Source organism: Trichomonascus vanleenenianus, assembly GCF_965637985.1.
Source record: "Trichomonascus vanleenenianus strain CLIB 3782 genome assembly, contig: TRVA0_001S, whole genome shotgun sequence".
NCBI lineage: Eukaryota > Fungi > Ascomycota > Dipodascomycetes > Dipodascales > Trichomonascaceae > Blastobotrys > Blastobotrys vanleenenianus.
In genome coordinates, this window is record NW_027481886.1 from 742296 (window position 1) to 767116 (window position 24821).

Below are 24821 nucleotides of genomic sequence, written 5' to 3' on the forward strand. Positions count from 1 at the left end.
TGTATTCGAGGGCCAGCCCTCGAGCTCCCGTGGCTCCGCTGCGCGGAGGGATAGTTACATGTTTGTTACAAGTTGGGTGTTTGTAACGAGCTGTAACAAAACGTCTCTTCATCTCTGCGAAGCGGGGCTTGGGGCTTCAATTGAACCTGAGGGTTCCCAAGACCCCCATAGCTTCGCAGAGGGACTCATTTAGCAAAGATTCTCCGCGCAGCGGAGCCCCAGGGGGGTTTGGGGGGACTGGTCCCCCCAATTGCTACAGAGGGACTGGGTTATTTCGGAGCCCAGCGGGTGATCGGGGATGAACAAAAGGATTCAAAAAGAATTGGAAGGATTTTTGGGGAAAAGTATAAGTACAATAGATTAAATTAAGAAATGCCAAATGTCTATTATTTTCCAGGAACGGTCTGGCCAACTCTGTACCGCGACGACGAAGGGGCGGGGTGCGCCGGAGGATAGTGCGAGTTTAAGCTCGAGTAGGACCTCCGGGATGCAATTTGGGGCACTTGGGGCACCTGGCCCTCGAGGATGCTAGCTTGGGACGCCGGTAGACCGTGTATGGTCGACGTGATGGAATTGGTTCTCGAGGGCGGGCGCACCGGGGAAGAGAGCCGACGCGAGTTGACGGCAACGGTGCCATACCGCGAGTCCTTGAGCGATGCAACGTCGTCAAGGTCGAGCTGCTGTGAAAACGGCACCGTTGGCTGGCTCGAGGCTCGCGACAGGCTGTTGCGCACCGACATGGTGGACCGCCGGTAGCTATTGCGGCGGCTGGTCAGGCTCATCATGTCGAGGTTTTCGGGAGGCGTTCTGTCGTACGACGGAGCGCTCTTCAATGCATAGGAAGGGAGGTTGTTTAGCGACATCTGTCGAGGCGGCGGGCGGCTCGGATGTCCCGGAACTAGTCCATTTGGGGGCGGTAGGGGTCCATTTGATGGTTGAGCGTTTGACAACGGCGAAGGAGGCTTGGTGGACAGCGGCGAGGGCGTTTTTTGCGGTCCTCGGCGATACAGCTCCTTCTCACGCTGGTATAAGGCCTGTTCGCGCCGGGCCAGGGCTTCTTCGCGGGCTTCTAGAGTGCTCATTCGTCGTCTATGGGTGCCGGGGTGGTCGTCTATTGTCGAGTTGGGGGCCGGCAAGCGTTTAAATGGGTCGATCAAATCTGGGGGAGAATTTTTGTCGTCATGGTTAGTACTGGCATTATTGGGTGGTGGTGTAGCTGAGCTGCAGGAGCTGATAGTAGTAGAGCTAGCCGGGCTACTGCTGCTGCTGCTGGCTGTGCTACTATTGCTGCTGCTGCTGGTACTGCCTCCAAGCATACTTGTCTGAGAAGCCGGCGGTAGCGGCGGTGCTGGTTGGGTGGTGGTGCATGCGCGACGTTGAAACAGGGACGAGCACTTGACATCGAGGGACGCCAGCTGCGACAAAAATGCAAATGTCGCCTCGAGGTAAGGCGTTTTGAGGCGCGCCTTTTCCGCCTCGATTATAGGCTGGAGAAGCACAATGTCGGCGTTTGTCGGTAGGTGGTGGAAGAAATTGTAGTACATGAGAGGCGCATCCGCCAACGGGAACCGTTCTAGGGACGAACTAGAAGAGTCAGCCGAGGATACCGAGGCCGCCGAACTGGCCAAATTGGAAAACGCCGTGGGCACCGTGATGTTGGTTGTCGGAGTAATGGTCTTTGTAGCGAGATCAGCGACCAGCGCCTGTACGTAATCCCTGCCAAACTCAGCCCCTTGAGACGCGGCGAGCCGCAGCAACTCGCTGATAATGCCACGATATATCGGCTTAGCAATGAGCATGCGGCTCAGCTCGTCGAGATTGGGCGTATCAAATATGATGGACAGCGGCTGGAACGCAATGAACGGAATAGCGCGCTCCCATTGGAGTGTAACAAAACGCGTCTCATCCGCCAGTTCTGTCGTTTCGACAGCAGCCGCTTTGAGCAACATGGCGAGCTCGCGATACCGGCCGCGCAAACTGGGGCTTGAGAGGCGCAGAGGCTCCAAATAAGTCGAGGATTGCAGCGTCGAGTGCAGCACGCGGAGCGTCGAGGGGTCGCTATGCACCCGGCATAACGGGCTGTCGGTTAGAATCGCCCTCACGGGGTTCCTGGCGAACTTGGTCTCGAGGTACCGCTGGATAGGGCTGACCCCGGCACTTGTGTCTACCAGTATCACCGTATGGTCCGGCACAACCGCCTTGTCTATTGTAGTGGCGAGTGCAGCTAGCTCTCGGCACGTGGTTGGGGACACCAGCACAAAGTCGTATCCCTGGGTGATTTCGGTGGTGAGGCGGGCGCTATCGTACACGGTCTGCGGCGTGAATTGGTGGGAGCCAAATTTGTCGCTTGATACGTATGCCACGGTGTGAGGCTTAGGCCAAGCTACGGCGACTTGGGTCGCTTCGCTCGAGGCCAGACGCCACGCCAGGAATATCGAGGACGGGCTTGTCCCGACTACTCATTTGTTAGCATTAGTCCTCCTCCCCAATGTTTTTAATTGTACCTACCTGATAGAATTGAAGTCTGGCGGGTCATGGTGTGTGTCGAGAAGATAAAATATTACCTTCGATCGAATCTCGTCGCCCACAAGGGGTCCCTACGGTGTCCTTTTGGTGGTTCTTGTTGCCCTTGCTTGGGTTTCGGGGGTGGTTGGACGGGCCGATGCTCTTGTGAGATTTCCCGGCAGAGATACGGTGCCAAACAAAACCGATATTTTTAGACACTGCACCACAGGCCAGGAACAAACAAGGTCGCGACCGGTCTCGAGATGGGCGGGATCTTCACGACGCAACAACAAAAGATGCGCCACCGTAAAACTAAGCCCAAAACAATACAGGCCTGTAGTAACAAGGTTTAAAAAAGCCAAGCAACAGACGTCAGACGATGGCGTAGTTTTGAAAAAAAAAATTAGGTCAATTGGCGGTTTTCCGGCGGGCTATATATCTAGTCTTATCTCAGGGGAGCCGGTTTTACTGAAACTAATGACAAACCTGTCGTATATATATATATAGCGTGGAACAAAGAAACACAGGGTTTGTCTGAAAGAGATATAGCCGGCTCGAACACACAGAGGAATTTAGTCGCCGCCTGATTCCTAGATACACTTGTAATCAGTGCGAATTGAGTTTATGCGAACCACGACGGTACGCGATATGGTTCACGGTCATAGACCACGTATATCGCGTGGTTCAGACGCGCTGGAATTGATCGACGACGGAACCCCGATCGAACATTCTACCTCCCTCCGCGTAGCGGAGCCCCTTGGGGACATGTCCCGCATTACATTGTAATTGTGTCTTCGAGGGCCAGCCCTCGAGCTCCCGTAGTTAGGGGCTCTGCCCCCAAACCCCCGTCAATATCAACCAAATCCTCCGCGAAGCGGAGCCCCAGGGGGGTTTGGGGGGACTGGTCCCCCCATTTGTACTATAGCAATGGTGTTTATTCGAGGGCCAGCCCTCGAGCTCCCGCAGTTGGGGGCTCTGCCCCCAAACCCCCGTCATATGTCACCGGGAGGGACGCGGTCCCCCCAATAATACTGGAGTGTGTTCGAGGGCCAGGTACGATTTTATGTACTTTATATTTACAGGTTTCTATTCAAAAGATATATTAATTCAATCAGCGCCTGTGCCATTATTGTAACGGTTTAGAAGGTCTCTAATAATACAGATCTGTAGCTACCTATTGTCAATTGTCCCCAATTGTAGCTAGTACTAGATTTTATTCTAATATAAAGCGAGGATCTTCTTAATAATAAAGATCTGTTAGCCATTAGTTGAAATATTATTAGCAAGGAATAGTATTTGCCAGTGAGTGAAAGCGAACGAGGGACGCCAGAGACGGCGGGGGGTCTGGGGGGAACCCCCCAGCTACGGGGCCTGGGGCAGAGCCCCAGAAAGGGCTGGTATGAGAAGTACGCGGGGCGGCGGTAGAGGACGGGCCGAGGGAGGGAGGCATTCTCCCAACGACCCACTCTCGGTGACGTGCCCCGTTGTGACCAAAAATTTCACTTCTTTTGCTATCCCGCTGAGTTAAGGAAAACCGAGAGAGAGCAATGGACGCTGAGAAGCTTGCACGACTGCAGAAGTCCGTCCGAATTGGCGGCAAGGGCACCCCACGACGAAAGGTGAAGCGAACCCACAAGTCGAACGAGGGTGACGACAAGAAGTTGCAGGCGGCGCTCAACAAGATCAACGCGCAGACCATCCCGCAGATCGAGCAGGTCAACATGCTCAAGGAGGACGGCAAGATGCTCTCCTTCAACCGAGCCCGTGTCCAGGCTTCCGTGCCGGCCAACACCTTTGCCATCTACGGCACTCCAGTCGAGAAGGAGATGACCGAGTTCCTGCCGGAGGTGCTTTCCTCCATGGGCCCAGAGAACCTCGAGCAGCTGCGACGAATCACTGAGCAGATGAAGGCTTCTGGCGCCGCTGGCTCCGTCAACCCGGAGGCTGAGGACGAGCAGATCCCAGATCTCGTCGAGGGCGAGACTTTTGAGGACAAGGTCGACTAATCATTTACGAAAACAGTTGTAGCACTAGCCAATTCCATGTCACGTATGTGTATTTTCGTTTCCCAGCCTCGTAGTGCGTGCGGCTCGTGTTTTTCGAGGGCCAGCCCTCGAGCTCCCGTAGTTGGGGGCTCTGCCCCCAAACCCCCGTCAGTATCAACCAAAACCTCCGCGTAGCGGAGCCCCAGGGGGTTTGGGGGGACTGGTCCCCCCAATTACACTGTTAGCTGGTGCGTTGGGTGTGCGGCGCGGCTTTGGTGCGGCTCGGTGCGGCTCGGGTTGGTGAGCCGCTGAAAAAAAGAAAAAAAGTGGTGTGTGGTACATGCATCGTGGAAGGTGTGCATTTTAAAATTTAGTAGGGGGTTACGGGCGTAAGTTTTACCACAGAATATTAAAATGGATTATGCACGCCGAACCGAGGGGTCGTATCCACGTATAATTATTTTTGTTCTGGCGACACGTAATAGGTTGAAGCAGGTCTGGCAAAAAAAAAGGCGTGAAACGGCCCGAATGTTTGCCGCGAATTGTTCCATCGAAATATAAAAATATGGTTGAACTGTCCAAAGCTAGACCTGCTACCATATTCTACCAAGTACAGTACCAAACAAGATACACGGGTGTCAAAGGGAACGATTGAGATATCGCGACAAAGCGAGAGATTGAGAATTGATAATAGAACGAGAGTCAGAACGAGGAGTTTGAGACGAGATTACACAGTCAGCACGAGGGCTTGAACATAGAAATACCAAGAGAGCCAAGAAAAGGAAACAATAGAAACACTACCAGAGTCACAAAGAAGAGCTTGAGAATACGGTGGAAATACTACCAAACCCACAATGACGACATTGAGAATACCACAAGTGCCAGGAGAGAATAGAAATGCACTACCAAGGCCAGAACGCGGAGCTTGACAGTAGAAATAATAGAGCCAGGAAGAGAATGATAGAAATACCAATGGCCAGGAACGGAGAAATGGAATATTACCCAAAAGGACACCACGGGACCAGGAAGGAAGCCCACCGAAAGAGGCTACCACGGGACCAGAGAAACCAGGCGAATAGAACCCGCACAAGTTTTACCGGCACCTTTAAATTTTGACTCTATCCACAGCATGTCACCACAAAAAATGAAATAAATAGCCGCGATCGAATATCAATCACTACATCGAAAATAAGCATCGCGGGAATGCGCTCCTCCCCATTGGGTTCTAAATAGAGCTGCTCAATTTGCCCTCCCATTTACAATGGTCTATCTCAGATATCCTATAGATCTCCAGGCTATAATGTTGCACTAGAATGGAAAATGGATATTTGTTTTTCTGGCGGGTGAAAAAGCAACGGGGAGGGTCTCACTTTTTTATGTCTCTCTCTACAGCTGTGTCAAAAGTAAAGCCATTCTTCTAATCCAAATAAAAGTAATAATCTATTGCAGATATTAAAAAAAACAAATACCTCAGGGTCGGCGGCTGGGAAGATATAAATACAAAATAAATAGACAAATAGCACTGCTAGCTTTTGCAATTGTCGCCAGAGTCTGAGATCCCTAGCCCAAACCCATTCGATCCCTGACCCCTTTTCCAGCTCAGCCGAATAGCCCAGAAATCGAGTTGGACCTGAAAAAGAGCGCTAAAGTGACCAGAAAGAGCTCTAAAGTTAGAGAGGGAAAAAAACATCAAAAGCGCACAGCATCGTCGTTTTTCGAGAGTTTTAGTAGGAATTTAGGAGTCTCTTCTCTCGCTCTCCTTACAGAGCCTCCGCCAAATCGCCTTCCTCGTGTGTGCTGAGTTTCGTGAGCGCTTTAGGAGCGTTTCGTGTGGGCTGTCCGAGTGATTTCGGCCCCCCCAGTATCCAATTAATACCTCGAGAGCCTGCTTTCCCCTAAAATGATACCGCCTCAGAGATACCCTAATTCAGTGCGAATAGTCGAGCGATCCGGTGCATATCATCATCTTCATGTCTAAAGACCAGAGCGACGCTAGCCGAGAGCCGTCGCCCCTGCCGTATCACCCCGAGCGGAGTAATAGCAGCAGCGGCAGCAGCGACGCACCTCCTCGCGCCGCCCAGTCGTCGCCTCAACCTACTGCTGCCTCAGAGCGTCCAGGCCTGCCGCCCTCATGGTCTTCGTCGTCTTCTTTTCCCACTTCTCTGCCAGCTGCTGGCCCGATTGTCCCCTCCGATCGCTCGCGATCGAGCTCCTCCTCGTCCGGTAGACTGGCATCAACCTCCGCCGCCGCATCGGAAGCCTCCCTGCGCGTCTCTAAGCGCCCTTCCAGTGAAGGAAGGCGCACTTCCAGCCTGTCGATTAAGTCTGCCCGACAACGCACAGCTATAGCCTGCAAGTACTGCCGCCGTCGAAAGGTAAGCTTCCCTTTTTGTTTTTCTTTTTATTACTATCGCTCTCTAACTAATTGTGTAATCGCAGATTCGCTGCTCAGGATTTGACCCGGCCAATGAAAAGAGTCGCTGTACCAATTGCGTCCGCTTCAACCAGACCTGTGTGTTCGCCCCTGTGTCCTCCTCGGAGGCTCCCATGCGTACCGTTTCGATTGGCACGCCTACGAGCCCCGAATACTACTACCATGCGGGACCTCCTCCGCCAATGCCTTACGCTCCAACACCTTACTACCCATATCCTTTCCACCAGCAGTTCTACGGGACCTACGTGCCAGAACAGCCAATGCCTCCTCCTCCTCCTCCTCCTCCTCCTCCTCCCCCTCCACATGTCCCTCCGACAGCACCGGCACCACATCATGGAGCGCCAGGCATGTATTCGGTTCCATATCTAGCCCCAACTGTTCCGCCAATACCCATGCAACAACGGCCCATATCTGAAATGCCAGCTTCTTCTTCCGGCATGCAGTTTGACAACCCCCAGCCGCAGGGCTCCATTCCACAGGCAACATACTACGTGGCCCCTCCTGCTGCTGCTCCACAACCTCCACCTCAGCTGCTACACCAGCCAGAACCAGAACAAACTCGACCCCCGGAAGAACCGCCCCAGACTCAACCCCCAGAGATAGAAACCAAGAGTCCCCCGAGTCCGGCTCCTCCTGCTACGCGACAGTCGGAATCGCCGAAGCAGACAAAATCGCGCGGAAGACTCAACATCTCCGACCTTGTGAATGATTAACGACACATATTTATTTTTTTTATTACTGTTTTTTTTTTTTTATTTACGTCATTATCTGATAATACAGTAATTGCCCCAAGCTTTTTTCACAAGTAGGTACAAGCCGTTGGAGAGATCCCCCCTTAGGTCGATCTGGAAGGGTGCTCGTCAATGTCATTATGTGTACGTATGCATCCAGATTTGGCAATGGATCGGCGCGTGTTTCGTACATCGCATATGCAGCCTTTCAGCTTCAAATTAGCCAACCCGCAATGCACATGCAATGCGCGAAAAAATTTGACGGCCATTAATTTCCCGTTTCTCCTCTTCTTGCAGCCATTTTGCTCCCTCCCTTGGGGGCCCGCACCGCTGTTTCGGACAGACTGGCGCCCCTTCCTCATGCAGTATAATACAATAGGCTCTGCCCTGCCTGTTCGGGACGATCGTCACACCTATGGTGCGGGGGGACTTAAAAGAGAGTGCTAAACGAGCACAAAGTGGTGTTTTAAACACATGTCCAGATTGAGCCCCGATCGGCCAGTGCGGCGTGGTGCGGCGCGCTTCCTATTTAATAATTGTATTTCTTCTATGAACCCCTCCCTCACGTGGTTTGCAACAGCCCTGCTTGAACCATCATCGCCTGTTTTACACAGCGTACCTCGTCCACCTGCATCAGGGTGTGATAGAGACCGTTGATCGTGCTACGCGGTCGAATCATGGCGCAGGGATCCATAAGGTGTATCAGCATATTATGTAGGCCACCCGTTGTACGTAAGCTGGAGGGACGTACACTGGCAATTCACTGACGCGACGCATCCTGTGGGGCACACATAAGCGGTTTCGTAGGCCGTTTTGAAAAGTACGAGGGAAAAAAGCAATCCATTGAGCATGCACTGCATATTTTGAAATTGCCTCGTATCTATTATACATGGTACAATCATCAATCACAACGCGGGAACAGATCGACGCATTGAAATGAAAGCCAAACGTTCTGCGACTGGATCAGCACTTGCCGCTTATCAAAGAACAGCAGAGATTTCATGTTCAGTGTTCCAACGCGGGAACGGATCAACCCATTGAATGACCGAGCCATCTCCGACAGAGACTTGATCAGCGGGGACGGGGGGTCTGGGGGGTGGAACCCCCCAGGTACGGGGTATGGGGCAGAGCCCCATGTGTTGTAACGATCATTGAACAGCACTCTACGACTGGATCATCACTTGCCGCTCCTCATTAAAGAGCAGAGACTTAATCATGCTCAGTACTCACAATGCGGGAACAGATCAACACATTGAAGAGACAAGCCATCTACGACGGTGGAGCTTCACTTTCCACCCTTGATCAAAAAAACATTGCAAGAGACATGAGGGTCGACGAAGAAAAAGATGTACTCATTTCGTACCAAAATACTCGGCGGCTATCACTCATACTGCTTCATCAGCTCATTGCTCATGATCTTCGCGGGGAAATCGGGAATACTGGTGGTATGGGCCCACGGTTTGAGTTTGACCTCCTTCTCAACCACCCCGGCAAAACACTTGAGCCACCCGGTCCGCGGGAACGCCTTGATTACCTCCTCGCGCGTATCTTCATGAATAAGCCCTGCGAGGTCCGGGAGCGAGGGGTGATCCCCGACATTGTCGTAAATCGTGGACAATTGGATCACCTGGCCAAGGAAGGTAATGGTGCCTTCGGTACCCAAGTCCTGGTGGCGGATAATGGCCTCAGTCACAGCCTCAGCCTGGTCTTTGGCGGCCCCCAGCTCTTGCATAAGAGTGAGCGCCTTGTATCCGCCATAGAACTCAAACGACATGCGCGTTTCCGACATATGCTCGTCCGTCGTGCCGATGTCATGCAGAAGAGCAGTCAAGGCGACGGTTGACGGCGACAACAGAACATCTTGGTCTGGGAATTGCTGCTTGATAATAGCCATTGCTTCGCCAATTAGCGGGTTCCACTATGATTTTTTGGGGGGTGGTACTTACTAAAATAATATACCCGCATTGAGTGGTTATAGGTCTTCTCAGGGAGCACGGATTTGGCATACTTTTGCACGTCTACTACGAGTTTGTCGTAGGCCGGGAACTCCATATCTGCCATCTTCACACACTTCGGATTAATCTTGCAAGTATTGCCGAAGAGCAGCTTTCCGGCATTGGCGGGGACAGCTGTCCACCCGTTTATCGTTTCATCCCGATCAAACATGACTACAATCGATGGAAATTTATTCTCTAACCAATGGAACTATAGCGAGTATAAGTACCTGCTGCCTGGACAAGGATCGACAATTCCAGACGCTGATTCGATTAATAATTGCTTGCGATTTGCTCGGTCGGGGTTACCCTCTGTATGATATCTTAGTAATCCCGCTAATGCGAACATGACAAATACTCGAGCTCCACAAATATTCGAGCCGTCGCCAATAAGAATCAGCACGTTGCAATTCAGTCATATTCGCTTATTCATCAATCGCGTCCCTGGCGTATGAGACAGGAGACTTGGTCCCCAGCGTATCGCATGTCCCCGGCCATTGGGACTTATGGGACATTGCTATGCACAAAGACGGCCTAGTACCGTACCAAGGTTTCTTATAGCGAGGGTTGACTGTATCACTACAGTTCAACATGCCATACTTCTAGTGCTACTGTACGTATTTACTGTGCCTGACACGGCACTATTGGGGTACATTGAGCATCTAGAACTGATAGACGGTTGAGCCGGTACAAAATTGGCGCAAGTCCATGCAATGTACCTGTAATTACGTAGTATACAGCACCACCCCGTGTACTGCGCGGGAATACTATCCCGAGGATCACCAGGGGAGTCCCCCCCTGGGGCTCCTACCCTAGGAACTCTTAGCCCGATATAAAATCTCCGCGAAGCGGAGCTACGGGGGTTTGGGGGCTGGCCCCCAAGTCAACTGGACTCGAGGAATGCTCATCCCCCCCAAACCCCCCCCTGGGAATCCGCTACGCGGGGGGAAGTAACCCGCAGGTGCAAAAAAATTATGGGCGCGCCGCAGGCGGCTCATCTCGTATTTTTTCGTGTGCCTCGTCGGAAGCGGCTGTAAACGGTTCGGGCCGATCCTCCGTTTTCAATGGTGGCTTAGTACCAGTACCGCAGAACCGCCTGGGGCTCGTAAACAAAAATCGCCAAAAATACGTTGGTGCAGGATTTAAATACGAGCACTTCTGCTTTAGAGAGGGTCCTTTCAGTGGAAAATGGCACATCACTACGATACGGACCTCTATGGCTACGCCCCGACCCTGGGCGCGACGGTGCTGTTTATCGTGCTGTTTGCCCTGACGACTTTCCACCATGCTTACGTCGTTATTAGGCACAAATGCCTCTATTTTATTCCGTTTGTCGTCGGAGGAGCGTTTCAAGTAATTGGCTATGGCGTGCGGGTCTACTCGGCCAACCACCGTACTGACGTTGGGCCCTACGCAGCAGAGCAGGTGTTCATCCTGCTGCCTCCGGCGCTGTACGCGGCTTCCATCTACATGACGCTGGGGCGGCTTCTTACTTACATTCACGCCGAGTTCGCCTCAATTGTCCGGGTCAAGTGGATGACAAGGACTTTTGTCGTCGGCGATGTGATCTCGTTCATCATGCAGGGTGGTGGAGCAGGCCTCCAGGGAAGCGGGGGCAACCACCAGCAGACCGGGTCGAACATTGTCGTAGGCGGATTAGTCGTTCAGATTGTGTTTTTTGGTGGGTTCGTTATTACTAGTTTTATCGCCCACCGCCGGATTACGAAGAGGAATTACAACCCACAGACCCCGGGGCGCCTCCAGTGGAGCCCTGTACTATATACTATGTACTTTGCATCGGCTCTGATTCTCGTCAGATCGACTTTCCGAGTTGTGGAGTATGCCATGGGCTGGGCGAGTTACACCATGACCCATGAGGTCTTCATGTACATATTCGACGCTCTACCCATGTTCTGCGTCATGGTTCTGTTTAACGTCATCCATCCGGCCTACTGCATGGTCCCGCGAAAAGACGAAGGCGTGGAGTTCCTTCAGGTCGAATCTGTCGAGCCAAAGGCCTAATTTTTGCTTATGTAGTTTGGAATGCCCATTCACTTGGCTCTTAACTCCCCGTAGACCGCTCAGTTACACACCAGAGTGCAATTGGGGGGACGAGTCCCCTCAAACCCCCCTGGGGCTCCGCTACGCGGAGGTGTGGTTGATATGACGGGGGTTTGGGGGCAGAGCCCCAAACTACGGGAGCTTGAGGGCTGGCCCTCGAATACACTCTCTTCCCCTGTGTGTACTTGGGGGGACCAGTCCCCCCAAACCCCCCTGGGGCTCCGCTGCGCGGAGGTCTTGTTGATTGTTACGCGGGGGTGCGGAAGCTCTAGTCATCGACTCGTGACGATGACAAATGATGACTGTCTACAGCCACTTCGGCTCCCCGAGTGACGTAGCATAGGGTCAAAGCGAAAACGATAGGGGCAGGGGTTGGCAGGAAGGACCTAATGCAGAACTTTAATAGTAACAGCAAGAATGCACAAAGTTAGCGTCTATAGATAAGGATGCCTACCTTTGCTCTTGCCCTAACTTAAATACCATCATCGACCCATCATCTATTATCACTCTTCTCAAGGAATTGTCATGTCGCATGGTCAGATCATGAGGTGCATGACTAAGAAGTGATTGCGAAGTACTTATAAGGGCCAGGATCACGGACTCTATTTCGTGGTCGAATTTTTTAATGGGCTACGAGTTCTCTGGTGAAGAACCACGGAGACATAACTGTAATAACGGAAAACAGCAACTACCAGGTGGTCTGGGAGCCCAGGTGGCTTGGGCTGGCAATCTTAAAACCAATTGAGCCACGGCGAGCAAAGTATATAACTGAATAGACCGTCTTTCTGACCCTTCCTTTTCTCATAGCACTTTTTTTCAATCTCTAAGCAGCTTTTTTCCATTCGTTGAGTCGATTTTTCAATTCTACCAGATCATATTTCGTTTCGTAATGAGTGAGAACCGTGACTACTCTGCTGAGGGCGTTTCTGATGAGAACAGAACAATCCCCGCCGACGATGATTCCAAGAGTGTAAGCAGCATGTCGACCTGGATGACTACGCCGGAGGCGGACGAGGAAAGAGTCTATTATGAGAGGAGACATCTCACGTCGACTGCTCCTACTGTCTACTATAAGGAGTCCTACGTGCGAGCTGAGTCTTCCTCCACACCTCATTGGTCCACAAGTAGCAGTGATCGTGTTCATGTCCTGATGCCATCGTCTAGTCGATCAATTGAGGACCAGAGTGATGCTGACGAGAATACGAGACTTGTGCTGAACGTGCTTGCCATTGGTCCAATCGACAGCGAGCTGGACCCTAATAATGGCAGCATTGAGTCAATTCTATCCGATCTGCCAAATGAGGCCATTGATTATCTTATGGAGACGGCGGGGGAGTATTTGGACGCTGAAGGGTTCTCCAACGATGTCATGGACCAACCACATTATAATCAGCCGACCATCCATATCAGCGATATTCATTAGCCAATTCCTCAGCTATAATAACCGATTCGGCGATAATAACCAATTTATCGATATTAACCAATTCAGCGATAATAACACCCACATCAGAGAACCAGCCAATTTAGCGATGAATACCAGCCAATTCATCTACAATATAACCCACATCAGCGGTAATAGCCAGCCGCATCAGCAATAACTAAAATGGCTGGAAGTCTCTGCTGTTGGTCTTGGAGGTGAGTCATCGGGGTGTTAACTGCCTGCACAGTTTCGCAGGTGTAATTGGTCATAAAGATATACCGGGTCATAATGGTAAAGGTTTAACGGGGTAACGGTTAACTGGTTAGGTGTAATGGGTCATGAAAATGTTAAAGGTGATAATGGATGGAGGTAATATGGAAATATGTAGGTTAATAGTTAAGAATCTCCCTCCGCTTGGAAGGCAGGTCATCAACATCTTCGTCAGCCAACGAACGCTTAATGCCCCGTGGAGTCTGCTTGGGCGAGTAAGAATGATCATCCTCGCCATCAGAAGGCTCGGGGGTCATTGGCGCACCGGAATAGTCATCTTCGTCAATGAACGACACAACCTCGCGGTCGACCGACTTGATGCGCGAGATCCAAATGCGCCCGTCTTCAGTAGCATACGAAAGCAGCAGATTGCTCCACCGGTTATAAATCTCGTGCCGGATGTGGAGATTCCAATCGACCGTCTTGAGGAAGTCAATTTCGTTGCGCTGCAGCTCCTGAGCCGACAGGCCGCTGATCTTGGACCACGCCGTGATGGAGTAGTTGCGGTCCTGGAGATACTTTGACGCGAGAATGAGCGCGGACAAAAAGGTCCGTCGGCCGCATTGGAGCTCTTCAGTCTTAGCGACATGCGGCTTGATGAGAATTAAATAATACAGAGACACCTGGAAGGTCGAATACGAGGTGCGTGACCGCTTAAGCGTCTCCTGGATGAACTTGCGCAGAGGCATTGACTTGGACCGGCACGAGTGCGTGCCGCCGCCCGGCCAGATGGTCTGAATAATAAGCACGGCCGAATCGACCAGCGCTTCTACGAACCTGGCCTTGGACTGCTCAAATGAAAGAGCCGAACCCGATTTGTAGGTGCACGGCGTCGCAATGGCCGGCCGTGTCTTTGACTCTGGGATGAAAGTCATAACTTGGGAATAAATAATAAATAGTCGTCAAACGGGGTAAAAAAAAACGGGTAGGGGATATGCAAATGAAATAAGTCGTTAAAATGATCTCACGCACAATCGTCAGTAGTACTGGTACCCACAACTGTTAATGGTACAATGGAGTGGATGGAGAGGGAGGGTATAGGGTCAGAGATGAATAAAATCCACCAGCCAATTCCAAGCGAGAAGCAAAGAACGACCCGTGGTGTGGTCCAAAAACCCGGAAGTCTCCACGACTTTTATAAAAACCTCCCCAAATGAATGAGTCGATATCCTGTGACCGGTAGTCGGATATCGGAGGGCTGCTGATGACTGATAGTGATGTCCCAACGCCACACCTCACTTCAGGCCCGGGGTGATGGAGGATGACTCAGAAGGCGATAGAGGCGGCGCTCCGGTGTCGGAAGTGGCCCAAACTATGACTAAATGGCCAGTAATCGCGTTATCCGCAGTCCAGAAGAGACCGGCGCTTAACGTGGGTAATGAATGAAAATGTAGAGTCACCGGAGAATATAGACTGGTTTTCCAAAAGCCTACTATTACTCTTCCTTCGCAAGTATTCTTTTGTCCGGTCCTATAGCTGTCTTCTTAGCTTTTTCACACTAAAAAGACGAGGGCTTTAAAAGACTCGTCTGAAGCACATCTTGCAATCTTTCGGTGGTATAATATGACTATTCGATAACGTGATAAAACAAAATAAAAAAGGAAGATTAAAGAAACGGCCAAACGAGACTCCTGGTCAATTCAAATGTGACGATAATAGAAGCCTCTGGCACTAGATAAGAAGCGTTAAAATGGGTTGGACCAAAAAAGATAACTGCTGCTCCGTGTTGAAGGAAGGGTAAGGTGGTAGAAAATATCCTCCGTCGTGCAAAAAGGGTCTCTGCTGACTGGCCACACGGCACTACGTGATTTGGTGCCGCGCGCATATTTTTTTTCCACCTCCGACGAAAGCCGGCCCTCCCCCCCGTAATATCCGTTGATATCCGAACTTTCAAATCAACTAAAATTATAGCCACTTGGACGTCCAATGTGGATTAACGTAAAAACCTATTCTTTTTTTTTTCATATTTCTATTGGTCTTAATGACTCGTCGCTAAACCACTAATTGGTCTATTCAGGGCCCTAAGTATTCTCTGCACGGTTGACTCAAACCGCAGGGAATGCGATGAGAGGTAGGTTACAACTCACATTTGACCCGTAGTCCGGGCGACCATCAGCTCAGGGGGAAAAAAACTGGTGATTAGTTTCTAGATATGATCAATTGTGGGGATCTTCCACTCCTACCATCTACCCTAGTAGTACTTCCTGGGGCTCTGCCCCAGACCCCGTAGTTGGGGGGGTTGCACCCCCCAAACCCCCTGCCCTTAGAGAGGCTTCTGAACCTGTAAGGTGGTGGTAACGGGGGGTCTGGGGGGTGGAAACCCCCAGGTACGGGGTATGGGGCAGAGCCCCATGTAGTTTCTAGCTATGGACTGTATTTTCATCACTGGGGCTCTGCCCCAGACCCCGTATATGGGGGGTTGCACCCCCCAAACCCCCTGCTTTTCGTAGAGAGCTCTGGTAACGGGGGGTCTGGGGGGTGTAACCCCCCAGGAACGGGTTATGGGGCAGAGCCCCATGTGTTTTTCTAGCGAAGGAGTCGTTAATACACACACGTCTATATGCAAAAGATTGGTTTTAGTTCTCGGCTGGAGCAGCGGCGGCGGCGGCCGGGGTTGTCTTGAGCTGGTCCGGGTGGCCCGTCTTGCCCTGAGCGATGTTGAGGATAGCGTCGGTGTTGGAGTAGCCCAGTTTCTTCTGGTAGGCGAACACTCGGGTGAGCTGGACGCCGGCGACGGTACCCAGGAAGAAGTTGACGGACGCGAGGAAGTAGTTCTTTGGCTTGATAATCAAGCACCATCGGGTCCAGATGGCACCGGTGCAGAAGAGCGCAATCTGCTGGGTGCCCGAGAGCTTCTCGACGGGTCGCTGGAGATCGTTGATGCCAGCAATGACCAGGGCCCACTACGGTTTTCTACGTTAGTTTCTCTACTATATATATATATCGGAGTTAAAAAGTCATACCTTCATCATCGGAGCCTACAACATGTTAGCGAGCATTCAACAGCACAAAAACCAATAAATACGCACCCAGAAGTGGACCGTCTTGGGCCCCGTCTCGGAGTTCAAGAACCGAGTGAATCGCGAACCAGCAGCACTAGCCATTTTTTATGTATATTCGTTGCAATAAAAAAAGTGAAAGGATAGTAAATCAAATTTTGTTGAATGGCAGATTGAGGGGCAGCGGAGTTTTGTTGCGAAAGCGGCCGCTTCCGATGAAACCAAAATCCGCTGTGGGGAGGAGGGACTCCGACGGGGGGGCCGAGCCGCTCCGGAGACGGCTACTGGACCAGTTTGTACAACGCCAGGGCCATTAGAGCCTTGGCATCGGCAATTGGCTCGTCAAAGAAAGTCTCCAAGGGCCGTAGCTCGAGACTAATCACCTCGTTCTCATCCCCCGTCAGCTTGCCCTTTAGCTCGCCGATCTCCGATTCCGGCATGGTCCGCTCGTAGAGGAAGAATTGCATTTGCTCGTCCAACAGCCCAGGGCTCGAGAACCACCCAGAGTCGCTCTCTTTGCTCTTGAGATTGAGCTCCTTGAGATCCGATTCCTCGATCTTGAAGCCGCACTCCTCCTCAATCTCGCGTGCGGCGGCACCAACAAAGGTCCCGTCGTCGATCATGCCTGCAGGCAGCTCTGTGAGGCTCAGGTTGCCTGCGGCGACGCGCGGCTGGCGCGTCAGCACCACATACTTGCGCGAAGGGTCCTCCTTGACCGTCACAATCACCAGCATTGCCACCGAGTCGCCGCGCAACACGACGACACCGGGCACATGCTTGCCATTGGTGTGGGTCACGTGAGCCTTGAACTTGAGGAACCCCAGCCGGTTGTTGCCGAAGAAGTCAGCGTTCTGGATTTGGATCTTGGACAGTTCAAACACATCCTTCTGTTCTCGCAGGCTTCGCTCCATGCGTGTTTTCCACCGCTGGAACGGCCCGAACTTCTCCAATTGCTCCTTGTCCAGATCCACGCCCTCCGGCACCGTAACCGGGATCATTGTGCCCGCCGTAGCAGCGGCACTGACGTTCGCTGCCAGGCTGAACGCCACATTAAAGCTCTTGGTTCGTGTCTTGTCGACAATTCCTCCTCGAAGTCTGAACATTACTTTGGGTCTTGGAATATTTGGAGGTTGCTGAGTGTCGTACGACTCGCCCTTTGATGCAGGGGCCATGCGGGCCGATAATTCACCCCATATTAGCTATTTCACCCCCCACATACCTAGGCCTCCTCCAGTGTGCACTCAGGAGCTCAGTTGGCTCGATTGAAGCCTATGCTAGTGAATTATGCCCTACAGTGTAGCTGTAGTGGCAATTGGGGGGACCAGTCCCCCCAAACCCCCCTGGGGCTCCGCTTCGCGGAGATGTTCATATAAGTCTACGAATCCTCCGCGAAGCGGAGCTACGGGGGTTTGGGGGCAGGCCCCCAAGTCAGTTGAAGCAGCGGGAATGTTCATGGGGGACTGGTCCCCCCAAACCCCCTGGGGCTCCGCTACGCGGAGATACGTGCAGAATCTGGACCAATTGAGCACACCAGGTTCCGCTAAGTGGAGCTAGGGGTAGTTTAAGAGGCTGGGTCCTCAGCATCAAAAGGGTCCTACTAAGATAGTGTACCTGGGGGCCAGCCCCTGACCCCCGAGGCTCCGCTACGCGGAGATGGTGCGGCGCGTGCGGCTTAGTGTTGGTGATGTGTGGCGCGCGTTGGGAGGAATTCGGTAATAATCGCAATGTGATTGGGCATCCTCTCCCAAATGCAAAAAGCGACCGAAGAGTGAAAAATCTCAAGCATTCACGAGGGACTAATATATCATGTCGGCCAAGTACGTTTTCCCAAAGGCTCTGAAGGAGCTGCGGTTCCACCTGTCCCAGTCTGCATCTTCTAACACTTTGCGGTATGTTTTTTCCCCGGCGAAAATGGCCCGTGCTAACAGCATTTAGATCATTCCTCACTAAGAACTACCCAGCATTGAAACAATCCAACCCAAACACTCCTATTCTGATCAGAGAGGCTCTGGGAGTCCGACCCACCGCCTTTGCCCGATTTGGTATGTCTTTTTTCCCTTAATTGTTGTGTGTAGAGAGCTAACAGGTGATTGTAGAGCGAGGTGTCGAGCACAAGGTTCATCTTGATCAGGTCGCCGAGGCCGATCTGGCATCGACGCTCAAGGCGCTCATCGAGAAGCATTAACGTATTCGTATATATTATAATGAGTATCATGTCCCATCGCCCCCGCCTTCTCCAGTCTTTATAGGCTGCAGTCTCTGACTCTTGAGGGGCCAGCCCCTCAAACTCCCCGGGCACCGCTTCGCGGAGGGCTCTTTAGCCGGTTCAATTGGCCCATATCTACGAACTCAGGGGGGTTGAGTCCCCCAGAGAAGGTATTCTAGGTCCAGTTTTCGAGCTTCCGGAATCAAAGGATTAATATCCTCTAACCAACGCCTCGCGAAGGTCTCTATCAATTGGTATGCTCAATTAGCCCAGATCTGCAAGCATCTCCGCGCAGCAGAGCTCCAGGGGAGTTTGGGGGGACTGGTCTCCCCATTTGTGCTACCTGTGGAGTGTATTCGAGGGCCTTCCCCCGCCATCTTGGGTTACACCGTTACAATCTCCTCGTTACACTGTTACAAACTCCCAACCTGTTGAGAATTTCTTGTAACAATGTGTTACAAAAAGCCCGTTACAGCCCAGTTCTCCGCGTAGCGGAGCCCCAGGGGGGTTTGGGGGGACTGGTCCCCCCATTAACACTAGATAGGCCAGCTTTCGAGCACCCGGAGCAAGATGGCCAGTATCCTCCGACGCTTCATGGAGATCTCAATTGGTATGCTCAATTAGCCAAGATCTACGAGAACCTCCGCGCAGCGGAGCCCCAGGGGGGTTTGGGGGGACTGGTCCCCCCAATTCTGTGGTTACTACACAGGGTATTCGAAGCCAGTCCTCGAGCTCCCGTAGCAGGGGGGCCAAAGCCCCCCCAGACCGCCCCGGGCGTAGATTTGGGAATGTTCGGAAGGGGAGAAAAACGACGCGATGCCCGGGACTCGGCACACCACCAAAATATACCCCCCCTTGAGCCCCGATAGATTGAAGCAGAAGAATGGATAGATTATGGCAGGACTTGGGCGTTCTTGCCGATAACGTCCTGGAGGCCGGGAGGGTGAAGCTGAGCCTTGTGCCCGGGTCCTCCATCGTGCGCCGGTACATTGCGTCATCTTACCAGCACGACCCGGTGCGGTCCTTTTTCGAGCTGCTGTTGCTGCTGTTTGCGATCCGGTACTTCCTCTCTTCGAAGTACTCGTACTCAAAGAAGAACTACGTGGAGTTGAATGAGCGGGAGATCGATGAGCTGGTCGCTGAGTGGCAGCCGGAGCCGCTGGTGAAGCCCATTGGAGCCGAACAGGCGTGGCAGGTCGACTCCATCCCCATCGTGGAGCACCACTCTGGGCCAAAGGTGCGCCTCGCCAACGCTCCGGGGCGGGAGTACGTTAATTTGGCTACTCCGGATGTGTTTGATCTGACCAACGATGGTACGCTGAAAGAACGGGCTATCCAGACGATCCGGGAGTATGGCGTCGGGTCCTGCGGCCCTGCTGGGTTCTACGGTAATCAGGATGCCCACGTAGAGTGCGAACAGACGATCTCGCAGTTCCTGGGTACCGAAGGGTGTATTTTGTACGCGCAGGGCCTGGCGACGGTAACTTCGGTCATTCCTTGCTTCCTCAAGCGTGGCGACATCATCGTAGCTGACAAGAGCGTCAATCTGGGTATTCAGAAAGGTATGCTCATGTCTCGGGCTTCTCTGTACTGGTACAACCACAATGATATGGCGGATCTCGAGCAGACGCTCATCAAGGCCAACAAGACGTACACTGGCGGGCCTTTGCCAAGACGATTCATTGTTACCGAGGGCGTTTATGAAAACAACGGTAATTCTCCGGATCTGGTGTCAATTGTAAAGCTTAAAGACAAGTATAAGTACCGGTTGTTGCTGGATGAGACGTATTCTCTGGGTATCCTTGGTGCGACTGGCCGGGGTCTGCCGGAGGAAGTTGGCATTGACCGATCGCGAATTGAAATCACTCTGGGCAGTCTTGCTGCGGTGTTTGGCTCGGCGGGTGGATTCTGTGCCGGCAGGCATTCCATGGTCGAGCACCAGCGAATTACCTCGTTGTCATACACCTTTTCAGCCACTATGCCCCCATATCTTGCTACCAACACTACTGCTATTTGCAATAAATTCGACGACAGCCAATACCGTGCTACCCACCAGCAGCCGCTGAGAGAGAAGAGCAAGGCTTTCCACGCTATTCTTGCTGCAAACCCACATATTAACCTTGTGAGCAGGCCCGACGTGCCCACACAAGTGCTGGAAATTGCGCCGCTTTCGCTGAGCAAGCTGAAGCAGGCCCAGGCCAACCCAGAGGCGGTCGATGTTGATCGTGTGCTGCAGGACATTGTAGACCTGTCGCTGGACCAGGGCGTCCTCATCACGCGGCTCAAGCGAGTAGAGGCTCATGAGATCTTCCCAGTAACCCATGCTATCAAGATCTACGTCCAGAATGCTCTGCCGCTCTCTGATCTGGAGAAGGCGGCCGAGGTCGTTTCTGCTGCATTCACCAGACGATTCTCCTAATGTAATATTATTATATATTAACTAATGCTCATAATACTCGGAACTACATTTTTCCAGTTTTATCATTGCCCTGAGGGAGGCTCTTGATAGTCATCAGGAACTTGGTTACATACTGTAGCTGTGTCTTTTTTATCCTGTGGTAACATCCTCAGACTTTTCATCAAGGGAAGATCAGATCCAGCTACATACGTAATACACCCTGAGAAGGAAGGGGTCGGGTGAGCCAGATGATGGCATGTAATGGTCCAATTGTGGTTGAACAATTAAAGTTTTTATTTGTGCTGAGTACCCCTTTCAGGTTCTCACAATTCTTCTCTAAAGTTACATTGTCGAATCTGTGGAAAGCTTGTAATGTATGTCGTATACAAACGTGCAGTAAATTATGATTATGAGTAAAAATAAACCTGATACAATGTGATGTAAGATAGGGTGAACCTTTGTTATGCTAAAAAGGAAAAAGGTGATGCTGAGGTTGTAATGGAGAGAGGGCTACATATATAAAAGGCGGCGATTCTCAGTGCCGAAGAAAACGGCTAGATAACTTGCATCTGACCATTTTCAATATCTGATTACGATTTATGCAATGCCAGAATCTGAAAACCAGAAGAACGCTCGTTCTAATGCATTGGTTAAGAGCGGAATAGGCGCTTCCAATGCACGGGTTAAGAGGGAAATAAGCGCTTCCAATGTAGGGGCTAAAGGCGAAATGGACGCTTCTCATGCATTGGTTAAGAGTTCCAACGCATTGGCTAAAAGCGAGGTGGACGCTTCTAATGCATTGGTTAAGAATTCTAATGCATTGGTTCAGAGTTCTAATACATTGACTAAGAGCGAAGTGGACGCTTCTGATGTATGGGCTAGGAGTTCTAATGCATTGACCAGGAGTTCTAATGCGTTGACGAGAAATTCTAATGAACTGGTTAAGAATTCTAATACATTGGTTAAAGAATTCTAATGCATTGGTTAAGAATACTAGTGCAGTGGTAAAAAATTCTAATGCATTGGTTAAGAATTCTAGTACAGTGGTTAAGAATTCTAGTGCAGTGGTTAAGAATTCCAATGCAGTGGTTAAGAACTCTAATGCAATGGTTAATAGTGAATTGGAGGTTCTGGCGGTTGTTACTCAGCAGGAGCATAGTCGGCCGAGCAGGTCCAAGCGCAAGGCTCTGATGGCGGAGCAGACTGGAGCCAAGCGTAGAATCACGGAGCGAGCATACAATGGCATCACCAACGATGGCAAGAAGGACCGCGGCCGAAACAAATCGAGAAACAAATCGCGAGATGACGTTAATGTTAAGTCAGAGACTAAATTGGACTAGGTACGAACTCCTTCCTCGAGCGCAATGTCTCCACGAATTGCTACGCCGGAATCTTCACAAACTTCTCTCCCGTTACCTTTAAGAGCTCCTCCACTAACTCCTTCCTTGAGTGCAATGCCTCCACGTGGTTCGAGCACGCAATGTCCACCTTTTCCCCCGTCATTTTCCCGAACTCCTCCACGAACTCCATCAAGTGAAATTCATGAACGAATTTCGTCGAGTAGAATATCTTCACAAACTTTTTCTTCGTCATCTTCACGAACATTTTCCTCGGCTACGTACTCCGCGTGCAGCGGGTCTTCGAAGGAAAGGAAAGGGTTTTCTGAACGCAAGAAAAACCTAGGTCCTGCCACGCGATCCCATCAATCTGTGCCTCCGAATTCGACAAACCCCAAGGATCTGCCGCCGGATTATTGGGATAAGGTAGCATCTCGATTGCCTGATCGGGTCTTGGTTAACGAGCTGCTCCTGCGAGAATGGCGACAAAAGTTCCAAGAAACGGTGTATTTGCCTGATGCTTTCGGCGAGCGTCAGTGTCTGATCGACATGGTGAGCAAATGGCTCAACCTTCGTTGCCCAGAAGAGTTAGAACTCCCCGCCGGTATCGAACCAGAGGACTTCAGTGACTTGCCAGATACGGCAGAAAGTTGGAACAGATTCTATGCTTTAGTTTGTCAACACGTTCTGGGGTACAGTGCACCATATGCCATTGATCCGATGTGGAAGAATGGTTATCCGGGTGCGCAGAACTATATCACTCTCATCAAAGAGGCTTACCTTGATCCTATGGGTATTAAACTCGTCGAGTTCAGTCGACCTAACATTTCTGACCAACGGAAGAAATATCTCCGGCTCTTTTACCGGCACATTTGGATGCATCTTTTATTCGTCCTCCCCGCGGCAGCCGTTCGATACTTGGGGCAGGAACTTAGCAAAGTCAATCCTGATTATGCTGATGATTTCAGTTGCCTCCCCATGCTTTTGAACGAGATCGAGAGTTGGGCCCAAAATCCGTGTCACCCATTTTCTGATCGGATGATTGCCAGGTATGGCGTCTGTTTGAATTTGCCCAGTCTGCCCGTAAGTTGTTACACTGGGAGAGGGGACGGCATTAAGGCCCTTTCTGCTTCTTTGGATTATCCTTGGCTGAAGTACACTGTTCCGGTTGAACAAAACGAGTCGTCGACGACGATAGAGTATTGGTGTAGGGACGGGCAAGCTCTGACTTCACTTCCCGACATTTGATAATGATTTGAAGAGATAGATTAGTTTAGAAATCAATTGGCAGCTGATATTTCAGCAAACCTCTAAATGATACTCAATGCTATGGAGCAGTGGCTATTTTGGTATACCACCAAATATATTCAGGACCCTCCCCTCCATGTCCATTTAATTTTCATTACAGTAATCACAGTAGAGAATTCAAATCAATTGATACAGAACCATTATATTTATCTTCAGATCTGCGGTAATACCGGTATTGCGCTACCGTTCGGTACATTTTTCATGGGCACCCCCGGACTAAATAACGGCGTGATTTGAAAAACTTCCCAAACCGGAGACACACACCACACAATGGCATGGTCAGGCAAAGGTAGTGAAGAGGGCAAGCCAGAGGACATTGTGAAGCCACGGCTTCTTGAAGACGAGCCACCAAAGTTTGAAGATCATGCGGCCCAGAACCGGGAACAGCTGGAGAAGTACAACGCCGGGATTACCGACGCATTGAAAACGGTCAAGCTCGAGGATTTTACCAAGGTCAATGAGATCCCATGCATGCGTAGAGCCATTCTCACCGCTGGCGCCATGACCGGCATCACATATGCCGTAATGTTTGCGACCAAGCGGAACGTCAGGAAGGCAGCAAACTGGAGCATGATGGCGTTCCTCGTCGGATCAGTCGTTACCTGGGAGCAATGCAGACATAAGTTCCGGCAGGCTGAAGCGGCAAGGCTGCTCTATGAAAAGAAGCACGGGAAGCAGCCATAGGTCATTTTTTTAGATGTCACCACATTGACCCTGTTTTTGAGGATTTTGTGTTTATCAGTACCCCTCCCCTCCATGTAAGCCTTTTTTTGTATATATATTTATTCTAGCATGTCAATTGAACAGGATCCGTTTCCTAACTCTAGTCGTAGACTGCCTAGGAATAAATCGCAGGCGCTAATTGTAGTTGTACTGCATTTAATCCGTGAATTGAAGCATCAAGGAGACAGATTTTACGATTTCATCCACGACAATCCGTATTTAGGGGTTAGTAAAAGCCGTTGTTACAAGCATCATTGGCTGACGGATCTAGTCTTTTCTGCTTATTGTAGTTTCCCCAATTGTCCTTACAATGTCTTCGCTTATTGCCATTACGTCCTGTACTGTACTTGCTGCAGTCGTAGGAGTAGCAGTTGTCGGAAGTAAGTTTTACCTATGTTTACCCACTTCATGAGGTTACTATATGGCTACGTGAGGCTGCTTTATTGAGGC

At 51.2% G+C, this 24821-nt stretch overlaps 12 protein-coding genes and 1 non-coding gene across 13 annotated transcripts; 7 read left to right on the plus strand and 6 right to left on the minus strand.

Moving 5' to 3' along the window:
• Positions 1–386: 386 nt before the first annotated feature.
• Positions 387–2536, minus strand: TRVA0_001S08064 (uncharacterized protein; the record flags this gene model as incomplete). Its single annotated transcript, XM_076682017.1, has 2 exons — positions 387–2455; positions 2509–2536. The coding sequence occupies 2 exons, from the start codon at positions 2534–2536 to the stop codon at positions 387–389; spliced, it is 2097 nt and encodes a 698-aa protein (XP_076543974.1).
• A 1516-nt stretch (positions 2537–4052) lies between these two features.
• Positions 4053–4511, plus strand: EGD1 (nascent polypeptide-associated complex subunit family protein; the record flags this gene model as incomplete). The annotated part of the gene is made up of 1 exon (XM_076682018.1): positions 4053–4511. One exon carries the CDS (start codon positions 4053–4055, stop codon positions 4509–4511), a length of 459 nt encoding a protein of 152 aa, XP_076543975.1.
• A 1949-nt stretch (positions 4512–6460) lies between these two features.
• Positions 6461–7637, plus strand: TRVA0_001S08108 (Zn(II)2Cys6 transcription factor domain-containing protein; the record flags this gene model as incomplete). The annotated part of the gene is made up of 2 exons (XM_076682019.1): positions 6461–6865; positions 6930–7637. 2 exons carry the CDS (start codon positions 6461–6463, stop codon positions 7635–7637), a joined length of 1113 nt encoding a protein of 370 aa, XP_076543976.1.
• A 1399-nt stretch (positions 7638–9036) lies between these two features.
• On the minus strand, positions 9037–9821 carry DDI3 (cyanamide hydratase Ddi3p; the record flags this gene model as incomplete). Its single annotated transcript, XM_076682020.1, has 2 exons — positions 9037–9551; positions 9602–9821. The coding sequence occupies 2 exons, from the start codon at positions 9819–9821 to the stop codon at positions 9037–9039; spliced, it is 735 nt and encodes a 244-aa protein (XP_076543977.1).
• A 1016-nt stretch (positions 9822–10837) lies between these two features.
• On the plus strand, positions 10838–11671 carry RTA1 (RTA1 domain-containing protein; the record flags this gene model as incomplete). The annotated part of the gene is made up of 1 exon (XM_076682021.1): positions 10838–11671. One exon carries the CDS (start codon positions 10838–10840, stop codon positions 11669–11671), a length of 834 nt encoding a protein of 277 aa, XP_076543978.1.
• Positions 11672–12599: 928 nt separating this feature from the next.
• Positions 12600–13133, plus strand: TRVA0_001S08174 (uncharacterized protein; the record flags this gene model as incomplete). The annotated part of the gene is made up of 1 exon (XM_076682022.1): positions 12600–13133. The coding sequence occupies one exon, from the start codon at positions 12600–12602 to the stop codon at positions 13131–13133; it is 534 nt and encodes a 177-aa protein (XP_076543979.1).
• A 386-nt stretch (positions 13134–13519) lies between these two features.
• On the minus strand, positions 13520–14275 carry TRVA0_001S08196 (cyclin family protein; the record flags this gene model as incomplete). Its single annotated transcript, XM_076682023.1, has 1 exon — positions 13520–14275. The coding sequence occupies one exon, from the start codon at positions 14273–14275 to the stop codon at positions 13520–13522; it is 756 nt and encodes a 251-aa protein (XP_076543980.1).
• Positions 14276–15976: 1701 nt separating this feature from the next.
• Positions 15977–16504, minus strand: MPC3 (mitochondrial pyruvate carrier family protein; the record flags this gene model as incomplete). The annotated part of the gene is made up of 3 exons (XM_076682024.1): positions 15977–16303; positions 16364–16378; positions 16430–16504. 3 exons carry the CDS (start codon positions 16502–16504, stop codon positions 15977–15979), a joined length of 417 nt encoding a protein of 138 aa, XP_076543981.1.
• A 176-nt stretch (positions 16505–16680) lies between these two features.
• Positions 16681–17502, minus strand: TRVA0_001S08240 (uncharacterized protein; the record flags this gene model as incomplete). Its single annotated transcript, XM_076682025.1, has 1 exon — positions 16681–17502. One exon carries the CDS (start codon positions 17500–17502, stop codon positions 16681–16683), a length of 822 nt encoding a protein of 273 aa, XP_076543982.1.
• A 703-nt stretch (positions 17503–18205) lies between these two features.
• TRVA0_001S08262 (L51/S25/CI-B8 domain-containing protein) lies at positions 18206–18584 on the plus strand (the record flags this gene model as incomplete). Its single annotated transcript, XM_076682026.1, has 3 exons — positions 18206–18288; positions 18335–18441; positions 18496–18584. 3 exons carry the CDS (start codon positions 18206–18208, stop codon positions 18582–18584), a joined length of 279 nt encoding a protein of 92 aa, XP_076543983.1.
• A 904-nt stretch (positions 18585–19488) lies between these two features.
• On the plus strand, positions 19489–21024 carry LCB1 (serine C-palmitoyltransferase LCB1; the record flags this gene model as incomplete). Its single annotated transcript, XM_076682027.1, has 1 exon — positions 19489–21024. The coding sequence occupies one exon, from the start codon at positions 19489–19491 to the stop codon at positions 21022–21024; it is 1536 nt and encodes a 511-aa protein (XP_076543984.1).
• Positions 21025–21677: 653 nt separating this feature from the next.
• TRVA0_001S08306 lies at positions 21678–23588 on the minus strand. The gene is made up of 2 exons (XR_013062058.1): positions 23121–23588; positions 21678–23002 (listed from the first exon to the last, which is right to left on the minus strand). It is a non-coding gene; the product is annotated as an uncharacterized misc_RNA (transcript).
• Positions 23589–23918: 330 nt separating this feature from the next.
• COX20 (Cox20p) lies at positions 23919–24332 on the plus strand (the record flags this gene model as incomplete). Its single annotated transcript, XM_076682028.1, has 1 exon — positions 23919–24332. The coding sequence occupies one exon, from the start codon at positions 23919–23921 to the stop codon at positions 24330–24332; it is 414 nt and encodes a 137-aa protein (XP_076543985.1).
• Positions 24333–24821: the final 489 nt, after the last annotated feature.